Source organism: Diuraphis noxia, unplaced genomic scaffold (genome assembly GCF_037042655.1).
Source record: "Diuraphis noxia isolate RWA-SAM2 unplaced genomic scaffold, SU_Dnox_SAM2 contig0002, whole genome shotgun sequence".
NCBI classification, from domain to species: Eukaryota; Metazoa; Arthropoda; class Insecta; order Hemiptera; family Aphididae; genus Diuraphis; species Diuraphis noxia.
The window spans coordinates 50,204,526-50,218,494 of record NW_028301712.1 but is presented as its reverse complement, the minus strand read 5'-3'; the positions used below and the strand labels follow the sequence as shown (position 1 = coordinate 50,218,494).

The 13,969-nt window shown below is 28.2% G+C and overlaps 1 protein-coding gene across 4 annotated transcripts in view; it reads left to right on the top strand.

The window, feature by feature from the left end:
* The window catches only part of LOC107166685 (membrane-bound neuregulin protein vein), a 63,001-nt gene extending 51,892 nt beyond the window's left edge, over positions 1–11,109 (top strand). Inside the window, exons 4-8 of one of the 4 annotated variants that reach the window (XM_089220361.1) lie at positions 6,442–6,550; positions 6,745–6,803; positions 7,574–7,737; positions 8,664–8,756; positions 10,054–11,109. In XM_089220361.1, the coding sequence (XP_089076487.1) occupies positions 6,442–6,550; positions 6,745–6,803; positions 7,574–7,644 (239 nt within the window). In that variant the 3' untranslated portion in view covers positions 7,645–7,737; positions 8,664–8,756; positions 10,054–11,109. Of the gene's footprint in view, positions 1–6,441; positions 6,551–6,744; positions 6,804–7,573; positions 7,738–8,616; positions 8,757–10,053 lie in introns of all 4 variants that reach the window. The other 3 variants (XM_089220360.1, XM_015515454.2, XM_015515455.2) reach the window with 3 other exon arrangements.
* Positions 11,110–13,969: the final 2,860 nt, after the last annotated feature.

The window sequence follows — 13,969 nt, the reverse complement described above, 5'->3', positions numbered from 1 at the left end:
CAATCCGCCCAACCGATACTATTTAATATAATAGCTAACATAGGTATGCACGACCTACAAGTCTACAACATAGTCGGCCAAACTATTTTATGTTAATTGTAAACAATCTTGATTTTTGTTCGGATTACTCAATCACCAAACATTGTATTATAAAATTATTTTAATAATCACATTTATAATTTATGAAAATGTACCAAATTAGTTCGTATAATTTCATCACCGGAATATCGGATGCGATATTATATTCAGTGTTAATCATATACCGTATGTAAATATTACTGATTAGTTGTTCTTGGAAATGAAAAGAACCAAAAACCTTGAATCCTCTCCAGAAAACGGTTACACATTGACTTTTCTTGCAATGAGTTGGAAAACGGTGAACCATCAACCTGTAGTTTATTATGAAAAATCAAAACCATAGTTCACTGAAATAATAAACGTTTAAATATTGAGATGTACTCATAATAATATAATAGTGTACAGAGAAATTTAGCGCGTTAGCGATTTACGCACCCTTAATTTTTTTTCTACAATAATTTATTTATTCAAAATCTGATTACTAGAATACTTAATAGTTATTACTTTATTAGTAATTACTAATTACTTGATTTGATTTTTACACGTTAAAAATTTAAAAATTTAATAGCCGCTATACTTGGCTGTATAATGTTTACTGTTTTATTATATAGTATAAAAATAGTGATCTTGATTGAAAAATAGAAGTTTCTATCTGCACAGGTCCTAATGCTCCTTAAATAGCTTGAACAAAAAATATCAATAATTTGAAAATTAAGTCTTTAAAAGTACCTAAATGCAGGTATATTAAAAAATTCCATAAATCAGATTTTAAATGGCTCGTTTTGAAGAAGATAAAAGGGGATGAGCGTTTTCTGCGAATCACTCCGGACAGCTGGTATACTCGTGCATATTTTAATATCATAAAAATCATAAAGAAATGAAAAGAAGACGTGTTCGGTTACGGGACCAAAAAAAAAAAAAAAAAATATAAACGAATGCGTCAACTTCATAAAAAAAAAAAAAAATAATAAGAAATAATGTATAAGAAATCCCACGTAGTAGGGGTAGTAGGGGGGGGGGTGAGCCGTAGCGGACTGTGGACGGACTGTGTGCGTGTGTGGGTGTGCGTGAGTGTGGCGGTGGCGGCGGCGGTTGGCCCGGCGCGACGGCAGACATACAGGCGAGATTCAATAATGTAAACAATCCATCAGAAAGGCGGCGGCGGTCGGCGTGCGACGGTAATTGGGTTATCCTCGGGCTGTTTGCGTGCTTGGCAGAGACGGCGGCAGCTGAGGCGGGCGCCCGGTTTTTAGAACCGTTTAGAACGCGCGGGCGCACACCCCACCGCACCGGTTCAGTGTAGTGTTATAGTAAACTCTGTAACTGCGCTTGCATTTATATTATTATTATTAATTTTTTATGATTTTATTCTATCGTCATCGTTTAACATCGTGTGCGGTGTAAGTTTTGCGGTATTACTTTATCGATACCTTATAGTTTACAGACAACAACTCTTATTTATTAAAAAACAAAAAGGTCCATACTGCAAGTTTTTATTCGTATGTATTCAGCAGCAGTTGATTAGGCGAATTTTATTTTTATGTGATATATGTCTACCAGCTACTCATTTATTTGTTTACTTTTGTTTAAAATCATTGTCAACAGCATGATCAATCAAAAATTATTTTCATCAACAGTTAAAAATTTCCATAAACATAGGAATCGTATTTATTTATTAGATTAATTACAAAGTTAACTAACTAGTCAAGTAATAAAGCCAACAAAGGTTTTAAAAAACACAAAGTTTTTAACTTATCAGTGCCTATATCTTAGGGAATAATATATTTTGTACATTATATTATTATGATTAGACACTAGCGGAGTATTGTGCGTCGAAAAAAAATCATCTTATTAATGTTTACATAATAATATTATCATACCGAAAACGTAAATATACACTCGAGTCATAAATAAATTATAGGAAATAAATAAGACCTCAGTAGTCGTCCTCTTGTTTGTTGATAAAATCACCTGACCATAATCAATCATATTATATTATATGACGTGTTTATAGCCTCGCAACCGGTTTTCTAATGGAAATATTTCGTACCTTCTCCCATATAAATTATTACTAGACATATTTTTTTCGGGTGAGGATAATTTTATGATTGTTTCGTCGGCAAATATTATTATTATAATAACATAATATTATTATAACATACATTCTAATATCTCGTACAGACGACCAATTACGGCGACATTTTGTTCGGCAGTTGGCTCTAATAACAGACCTTATCGGCTGTTTCAGTTCCCGATATCGTTCGGAGACGTCGCAATAATGTGATACTTTCGAAACGAGTAAAATCGCCGCGAAACGACAACGTGAACGCGCGGACGTTATAATTACAGACCGGCGCGCACAAATAACGCCCAAAACGAATGGGTTTTCAGTGCATGCACACAACGACGACCGCTAGCCATAGGTTATTGGGGTTTGGTTTTGGGGAGGGGTGAAGGAGATAAGTGTTGATCGAACTCTGTGTAATATCGTTGTTACTTGATATTATTATTATTATTATTATTATTATAATTATGTGCCCGAACAAGTGAACAACTTAATCCTTTTCTTGAATCTCGAACTTCGTATGTTTCCGATAAATAGACTTTTCGCAATCTTCGTGGATCTTGTTGTTGTTAGTCTCAAAATCACTTTATTATTGAGCTAAGCGTGCTAGTCTACGAGGGCGTCTTTTAGTGAAAAAATCCAAGAATTTCGAGCAGATGGAATACACAGTTCGATCGTAGAGAAGTTCTTGATTATAGTATAATAATTGCTCATTCACTGGAAAAAAAATAATTTGTCTTAGTTTTCTCCAACCACGTTAACCAATAGCAATAAGCTACTAAAACTTTTAAAATAATGGTGGCGATAGTATACTGATTAATCATTATTGACGTAACCAGGATGTTTCGTTTAGTGGGTTCAAACGAGAAATATTTATTTCCATTAATTTTTATCGTCATTAATTTGAAATTTAAAATCTTAATATATAAATTATGATAAAACATTATAGTAATTATTTATTACTTAAGGTTCGTAACATAAAAATAAAATGTTAATTTAAATCTTATAACCTAACAAAATATATAGGTACCTTCTACAAGATGGGGGGGGGTCTGGACTCGGAAACACCCCTTTCGGTGGGCCAAACAATATATTAAACCAGCGGTTCTCAAACTTTTAGGATCACGGAACCCTTAGGAAATAATTTGTGTTTTGCGGAACCCTAATGTTTTTAATTCCAACTTAATCCCATTTTTCCTAAAAAATACCAGTAATAAAAAAATGTTTTAATGATATTGTTAATGATTATTGTTTATTACAATTAGTTTAAAAACAATTTTCAATGAAAATTCTATTTATTTAAATAATAAACATTTATTATAAGTGTTATAATTTTATTCTTTTCAATTTCAAGTACATACGACAAATATTTTATAACGATATTATACTATAATAACCATTATTTAGGTGAACTTTTTTTAAATAATATAAAATAATATTTTTTATATAAATAATCCAAATAATATAATTTAAAATAATTTTCTCAGTATCACATACATCGGAACCCTTGAAATAGTCCAAAGAAACCCTATAGGGTTCCGCGGAACACACTTAGGGAAACGCTGTATTAAAGTACCTATTATTATAAAAGTGTAATAGTTGCGTTTGATGAAAAACGTGTTACGATTCTGAATAGTAAAGTTATTCTATTCATACTATACATTTACCATCAATATAAAATGCATGTACCTATTTAATGATTAAAATACTCGCAGATAAAATTTATAATCGTGGAGCTTAAAATTTCCATAAATATATTTTGGAAACATCATTCCCTACGTAGTAAAATAATATCAATATACTTATTATGTAATTTATCTAATTACCGACCTAATCATATTTTTGAAAACATTTAAAGATATAATAATATGCTAACATTGTAGGTATACTTTTACACGAATACACTATAGGTATATTTTGGTAAACGTGATTCCATAGACGTTGTTGTGATTTACAACAATAATAATTAATTTATAAATAATAAAGCTTTTATTTGTATTTAAAATGTAATTGTTTCATCGATCCCCTAAAATAACATGATGTTATTCTTTCACTAAACCAATAAATATTGTCTAATTTTCATATTTTAACTCAGCCTTGTGAATATACAATTTATGCAAAACATATGTGCTGTTACTAAATAGTGTATTTTGGTTCTAATTAATTTCAATGATTTAAAACTTTTATTATACAGCAATTGTATTTATAATTCGTTCATGTCAACGAGAGCTCATAATATTAAATAATATGACTGTAGTTACTATATAATGCATATTATAATCCTTGAGTTTACAGTCATGAGTTGTTCCCTAATCACCTGTACTTATTCAATATGAAGTTAGAAGGTATATAATATTTGTTTCGTTTAAATAAATTAAGGGTTTAGCGATAAAGAAATCAGAATGAATAATCGTTTATAATTATTAAAAAGTGTATGATATTAAATCATATTGATTTAAACATATCAAAAAAAATATATTTAATTTAAAATAGAACTAATACTAGACGATTTATTTATTTTTTATTTTGATAGACCAAATGATTATTATTAATACAAAAAGAAAAATGTAAAATAAAGTAAAAAAAAAATTACTGTAGTAATAATATGTTATGGTAAGATTTTGGAACTATTAACAACTAATTAGTTGATTATAATTTTATTAAGTACTGATTATTATAATTATAAACTATATAAAATCATCATGAATTATCTTCGTAGTCATCATCGTCGTTGTCGTTGTGGTTGTTGTTGTTATTATAAAACTTCAAGTAAGTAGGTACAAAAATAAAAACTCTAACGAGATTATAGCTGATAGTAAGCAATAAAAAATGAATTAAAGTTTATACTCCATACTACACATAGTGCCTACGATAAATTATAGTCATTTTAGTATCTATATAGTATATTATGGTACCTATTTATACATACTATATTTTTTTTAAATATCAATTTTTTTGCACGACAAGCAAAAATAAACCTTATGACCTACTGGCTATTGACCCCATGTGTACGATTATTACTCGCGTTATAGTAATAACACTTAATAATACATTATTTGTTATTGCGAGTTCCAGCATATTTTTTTTTTAAGTTTTTTTTTGACAAAAATTAGATACATAAATTATACCCACTGTTTTGTGAGTCGGAACAGCTCTTTTGACGGGACGCATTTCTACTATTTGCTATACCTATTATAGTATACCTATATATGCGAGTATAAATACATTATTCATCTAATCAGAAAAACGTGACAATGTCTATTCAGTTATTTATTGTCCCTATATATATTACATTAATTATTTATTGTTTTTGTAGACTATAAAAAAGTTCACCTTTCTTTAGAGCGATTCAACTATATCTATTTTCTACATCTCAATAAATCTTAACGATTGTCATTAGTAAACTTAAAAAAAGATGTACCTCCCTACTTTGGCGTACTAATTTTATAGGATTTTCTAACAGGATAAAACATAATACTCCGCGTAAAAGATGAAAGAAACAAATGTGTTTAATGTCTTTTATAACTACGACACGTTTACTTACTCGAGGTGTAAATATCTCTTAAGTGTTAACAATTTTATGGATAAAAGATGTGTTTAAAATCTTTCTTATAAATGTAATCACTACTTTAAACATCAGATTCTAGTCATAAACCTATACACATTTTCTGAGCTATCGTTTAGAACCACGATTTCTAAAATTTCTGAAATTTTTCAATAAGTATTTCATTGATGGTTTATCTTACGCAAAGTGATAGCCAAAAGTTAATTTTAAAAAATGCCAATGTTCAATTTTTGATCTATAGTAGTAAATATGAACACTATAATAACAATACACAAGTATATGACGTTATATCGGATATACTTACTCAGATCTATTGAACACGTTCCTTCTGCCCAGAAAAAATGTTTATCGATTAATAAAATCAAAATTCTAGAATTTTCAGTTTCACATTGAAATATGATATTAGGTGTAGGAAGAGAAAAAAAATATGTTTACATCAATTTTAATTTCATAAATTGTCCAAGAATATGAAATTCTATAATCAGGACACTTTTGATGCAATAAATCCAATTCAACTCGTTGACAAATTTTATAACATTGAAAAGTGTGTCACGGCAAAAGTGCGTTTTGCCAAAACGCTATTTTCAAAAGCACATATTCTATACGACACAGCTGCAGATGTTTACAGTATAAAATTGCCTCGTAGCACATAGCAATGCATTCTAATTGTTTTCCCTTTTTTTCTTTAACGATTGCGTTATTATTTACCATGTATATTTCATTCGTTTTGCAGCGACAGCCCTGTGGCCGTTGGTCGGCGGTCCCTGTCCAGCAGATCTCGTATATTGTCTGAACGGGGGCACTTGTACGTTCTACGAAACCATCGGAGAACTTGTTTGCCAGTGAGTATAATATATTATACATGCTATATAGTATTTTATTTACATTGTAAAATATATCTGTGTACATTTTACACAGCGTAAATATTGTAATGGTAAAATCATTAAAATAGACTCAATGACATGAGTACATTTTTTTATTAAACTTTCAAAAATAATGTTTGAAACCACAATTAAACATGGCTTTTCAATTACAGGTGTGCCGAAGGCTTCAAGGGTCAACGGTGTGAGAACAAAGACATTGTTAACAAAAGCAGTATGTATGCCCCGTCTTTGACTTATTTCTGTAAACTAGGCTTGTCCGGATCCTATTATTGTTAGGTTAATATTATATATGCAAATTTAATTTAATATATACATATTATTTATATAAATATATATATATATATTATTATTTTTTTAAATTATCAAAATTTATTCAAAATTTTACCAAAGACTTTTTTTAAATTTAGTAAATTTTTTTCTGGGCCATAAGTGTTATAATCAAAGTAATTTTTTTATGTACATAATATACCATTTGTATATTATATATAATTTTTTTTTTTTATCAAAAATTATTTATTTTTATTATTATTATTATTATTATTATTATTATTATTATTATTATTATAATTATTATTATTTTGGATCACTTACATCTAGTCACAACTCCTATATGAATTTTACTTACGTGTAAAATTGAAAAAAATTCACGAATCATTTTGCGGATTATACTTATTATTTTTTAATTTATTTATTTATACTTTATTAATTATTTATTTTTGATAATACATTATTGTGTAAATAAAATGACTTGTACAGTATTCTGATAAAAAAAAAAAAAAAACGGTGAACAGTCTTTTTATTTCGCTTGATTATTATTATTTTTATTTATTATTATTATTATTATTAATATTAATATTATTATTATTTTTTACGAATTCTTTTTTTGGTACATTTGTGTGGTATAAGCTTCCTATATTCTTTGCCAAGTTACACTGTGATACAGTTACCAAGGAACGGAACAAATTTATATAATTTTTTTAGCCAACGATCAACCGCTGCATTATGTTTTATTTTCGCTTTTTACCCCTCTTTCGGAAGTGGCGGGTGAATGATGTGTAAAAAAAACTATTTATCCCAACAATTGTTACGTACATTGTACACATGAACTGGACGAGTCATTTGAATCGCTCCCAATCACACGAAAGGTAAAGATTTTATTAAAAAAAAAAAAAAAAACAAATAAAAACAGAAGTTAAAAACAAATACCGATTATTAACAATTATTCTTACTATGCTTTGAATAACATACCTGTTTATAAATTTTTACTAACTCGATTTAGGGTTTAAATTATTAGTGGCTTGTATTAACACGGGATTTTATAATAACACGAACTCACAAAAACTTAGCTTTGAAATTTGTTGACAATATCGATAAGCGCATTATAATACACTTTCACTCTTCAGTTATTAATACGTTATGAGGACGCCAAACCCGCATGTGTTGTCTCCGTCGTACAAGTGCGTAGCATAGCAAATTTTACGCTCAGCAGATCACGTTTATCTCCGTTATTTTAAAATTTAGAGTGAATGTCACCTATTATAAAAATTAAAGGCAAGATTATTACCGAGTGCATCTCATAGGATTTTTATTATATTTTAATTTTAAGCCGAGTTATGAGTATTTTTAGATATAAAAACTATTTACAATTTTAAAATACTCATTATTCGCTTTAAAATTAAAATATAATAAAAAGCCTATGAGATGCACTCGGTAATAATCTTGCCTTTAATAATTATAGGACAAAATAATTAAAATTGCGTATTTTATTAAATATATTTCCCGGGTGATTATTCTTATTCTTTATTTTATAAACATTGGTACTTACAATTGCATTCAGCAGTGTTTATTATTGTTATTTAATCGTCGAAATTGTCCACAAATAACTACGTACACTAAACAAGAACCTCATAATAATATATGTTTCACTTGTGCATTATGTACTTGGTACATTATACTATCGATGTATTGTTTATTTGATATAAATAGACATTATACCGATCATTATTGTTTAATGTTTTTTGCAGTTTGATCGTATACAGTACACGGTGGGGGTGTGGATTTTTGTTTGCAGATTCAAAACAAAATAAGAAACAAAACACCATTGGAAATGACGCAAATAATTTCGGCTAGTGACGCGTCGACACATTAATATGCTGTTATGTCGGTAAGTAAATCGCGGTAACTCGATCTTGGCCACGATATTTTGCAATTAACTATTCTACAAACATTTACCTGCAACCTTAAAAATATGTTTAGGATTAGTTAACTGTAATCCATGGGTAAAAGGAAATTCTTGAATAATTCATATAAAATAAAAAAATTGACCTGACGATTCCATGTAACAAACGGAATCGTTTTCCTAAAACTGTGTAACAGGAACCAATAATATTGCAAAAGTAATAAAAAAATTTTAAAAGAGGCAATATGTATATTTTTTAATTATAGGTAGGCACTTCTGATTTATGCTAGGCGGTTTTCTTTTTTATATAACAACTATTAATATTATCGGTAGAGATCTTGTTACACCGTGAGTACCTTGTATGATATTAAAATATTTCTTCAGTATTTTCTCTTTGCTGTCTTCTGTGGTTTTCTTAAGTACTAAAAGAGACGATAAAGCATAAACCAAATTTATTTCGTAAAACAAAATAGGACAATGATAATATTATATTCGAAAAATGTTTTTGTGATTTTAAGTTTCACAAATATCCGTATGATATGAAAACTAAATTGGTATCTTCCTACTTGAGTGTTGATAAAAAACATTTTGAGGTTTAAATCTGATCATAGTTGTAAGTGAGCCTTTAAATTTGACCTATGTTTCAATCGATTATAATACGTATTACTTATTTCGCAATGTGCGCTGTGTTACAATGTATATATATATATATATATATATATATATATATATATATATATATATATATATATATATATTTGAGTCCTTTGAAAACATGATTTCAACATGAAAACCTTCATCAGACACTGCGTTTCGAATAATCTAGCTTCATTACGACTGCAATGCCTATATAATATTATTATAAATTGTCCTTGCAAATAAGAAAAATTAGATTGGAGGATAAGAAAACATTCTCCAGTTGAGATTTCAATAATATTTTGATTATTTATAAAAGAGTTATTTTACCTATATTGTACATTGATAGTTTTGATGATTAAAATACGAAAAATTCATCAAATTGTGTGCATGAAAAAAATTTCTGAAAAAAAAATATTTTTGTCGTCTGGGGTTCCGAGAAACCCAAACACCGAAACTTCATTATAAATGCAATTCTATTTCAAACTACAAAATTTCGCCTTACTAAAAAAAAAAGGAACAAAAGATTTATTGTCTTTTGTGTGTACGTAATGTACAAGTTTTTTTTGCACTCAGATTCCGACGTTTATTTATTTTATTTATTTATTTATTTATTTTTTGTTTTTGTTCTTCATTTGACTGACAGATGTAACTGAACATTGGACAGCGGCACTAACCCGAGCACATTCTACAACAAACACGGATAGATGAATACAATATATAATTCTTTAAACTTTTTTTTCTGGACAATTTTTTTTATACATTCATACATAATAAAATGTTTTATACAAAACGAAGCTTTACGTTAGATACCCATGTGTATATTATTATTATACCATATAGTATATAATAATATAATAATGTGCAACCAAACTTTATTGCTATCCTCGTTTTTCATCGCTATAATATAACACTAATATACAATATATATATATATAATATAGCTGCATATTAGTTCTCGTAGTTATATAGCTAATTTATGAAATTATACGATAGAGTAAATACATTTTTAACTTTATAATAATATAAGGGCTATTTAGACTTGTTAACTTTTAAATTCTAATTTATTTTATTTGTTTTGTTTACATATTATGTATATATATATATATATATTTATAAATATTGCACCCATTTAGTGAAAAGTATCTAAACTTTGAACAATACATTTTTTACACGACATGGATAATTATTTTTGTCCGCTAAATTTGTGATTAAATCGTTCGATAGTCATACAATATTATGATTATCATACTATTATGCATTACAAAGATTTGAATAAATAAAATATGTATGCATAATTAAGTTTAACTAAGAATTTCCTGAAAATTTATCCGCAAATTTAGCCTGGCTGCTATTACTGTAAAGAAATAAAAGTTATTTCATGACGTATGTACAATTTAATTGATCATCCGTGTTGTCTAAATAAACTTATAATTCACAGTAGGTATGAGTACGAAAAATAAGTGCACTTCAATAAAAAAAAAGAAATTTTACAAACTGGGTGCGACGTTTATATTATATTTGTATATATTATTATATTTATGTGATTGATTTTCATTAAGGCTAAAGGTTGTGATGTTTGTTATGTTCCATATGTATTACTTTTATTTTATATAAGTAACACTTAATCGTGTGTATATTTTTTTATGTTTTATTATTTATTTTTTGTTTAACCAAAAATAATGACCGTCCATTTACTTAATGTTATATTTACTATTTATTAGATAAAATTAGATATGCTTATAACGATATTACCAAAAATATTATGCGTTTCAAAGGGTTGAAAAATTATTTATATATTATAAATAATATATACATAATTTTGGTTCCTTGTAGCAATAATAAGATAAAATAATTGTAGTTGTTAATTTTTATCCAATAATTTATGTATAAAACACAAAAAAAATATTATGGTAAAATTGCTTTGAAAGATAACTAAAATATTGTATTAGAAACACCGTATGTTAAAAACCCAGTTTTATTTTTCCTTCCACATCCGTGTTATGTTATTATTCCTCGTCGTGCATTCACATTAATAGCATACGAGCCAATATATCTATATGGTTTACGAATCGTCACCTATTATATTATTCTACTTATACCACATAAGTAATTTTATATATAGTACAAATATTAATATATATGTATAGAAAACACGATGAAAGATCGTGGATTTTTGTCGTTTTTTGTTTGGCTGGTACAGCAGGAGACAGCGATCGGTGGATGAGGTAAGTGAAAAATATCGATTTCTTATCAGGTACATTTTTATTTAACAATTAAAATTTGATAAAATAAAATAATATAATATTCCTAAAGACTAAAAGTCCCGTAACGACGCTTAATATGTGTTATAGATAATATAATATATACAAAGTGAATCACCCCCTCTTTTATTTAAATAGGTAATGCATTTATTCAATTTCTGATTTTTGTAATTTTTAGATCTTCCAAACCTATTTTTCTTAATAGGTACTCAAGTTAAAAAAAAAATCGAAAATTGGGGATTGAATTTTGATCTTGATACGTCAAAATTTTCAAAAAAATTATCCACTATTATTAATTTATAATAAAATATAGATGTTCAAATTTAAAACAGAAATTTGGATTGCCAAAGGAAAAATAGTACAACAATCTCAAGAAATTTAAATATGGCACTAGGGTCTATATAGGACCTAGGAATATCGTAAATTTAATAATTCCAAAAAACAGATTTTGATGAATAACTAAATTCAAGAAAAAAGGGTAGGTACCTGCTTAATCACTCTCTCTCTCTTTCTTTCTATATACATATATGTATGTAGTATGTTTATAAATTAAACAATTGTATTGAATAAAAAATTTGATGTAAAATATAAGATCTATTTGTCTATTTTTCATCTACGTATAGGTTACATAATACATGTTAATTTAGCATTATAATATATTATTATGAAATATGTGTTATTCGTGTTAGATACACGGATCTACACGTACCTATAGCTCTGGGTGGTGACAACACTGATTTTAAATATATCGTCTAAATATATATTTAGGTAGTAATATTATAATATAACATTAGTTATACGATGTTCTCGGCACGCCCAGAAGAATACGGTCTGACGGCAATGAGGCGGCTTGTGTGAATATTTTTATTATTATCCGTCGCGGGTTCACCACGCACAGGCAAACGAAATATTTTTTTCTAATCGGGTGCTGCAGTGACGGCGGGACATGACATGGAATAAAATTAGCTTATTATATTAAATATACTATTATTATATATATACTCACACACAGACACATACACACACAAATAAATAAGAGGTTATAATTCGCCGGATCATGTCGGATGGCGGCGGTGGATTAAACGCGGACGAAGGGAACAGACGGAGAAGAATGAAAAGATAAAAAATAATAAATACATATATACATACACATGTATGTACTTCTTATATTTAACATTTTGTGTTCTCGACCCTCCTCCGCAACCCTCTATACGGCATCTCGACCTCATCCCCGCGGCCGGCATTATATCCGACAATCGATTACTGTCGACCCGGTGGTCGAAAAAACATCGGTTTGAATTCGTCCGAGTGATTATGGTTTTCGGCCTATTAACAAATTGACCGCCGAGGCGTGTGTATATACGTTTTGAGGTAAACAAAATGTCGTACAATAGTGCTTACCTACTTACGTTACGATGAGTAGCGATGATGTGTTCAAAATATTTCGTTTACAATACAGTGAGTTATAACAAAGAGCTTGAAAAGAAAATCAAATTCATTAGATACTTACAACTGATAATAGAAATACCTACCCAAAATTTCGATTGTAACGTCATAAGTGCAGAAGGTAGGTACAACTATAAAAAAAAAAAAAACATCAACTACTCTCGATCAGTATAGTTTGATGACGTATAAAAGTACACTATATTTATGTTTTATACACAACTTAAGGAATACACAGTTTTTAAATGGTAAAGTTAAATCCAAAAATGTTTAAAAACGATCTCATCATAAAAAAATAAAAACAATAGCCGTAATGAGCATTAATTAAATATAATTTCAATCATATGAAGTAATATAATATATATTAATATTAATATTGTATATTGATTATTGATATTAATGCGACAATTTGTTTGAAATCTTTAAACGAACTACTGTACATTTAGACTTCCTGTTTAATCTGTAAAATTAATTATGTACGTAAAATACTTGAAATAGTCAGAATTGCATTTCGCCATATTTAGCTGTTTATTACGATCTGAAATAGCAAAAACTGTTCACGGTTTTACTTTATCTATGCAATAATACAAAATATCTAACAGCCATCAATTGTCTACTTACCCTAAGGTTGAGTAACATGCTCAGAAGATGTGTAGGTCTATGCATTGGGCATAACCGATTTCGACTAATGCCGTAATCTTCCCTTTTTAGTGAAATATAAAAAATATTTACCTTTTGATGTTCAGATAGAAAAGTATAAAAAATATAATAATTTACATTAACATTAACCCTAACCTAAGGTCGATAATATGTTGTATATATAATATTATGCTAAGGGGCACTATTATAGTAGTT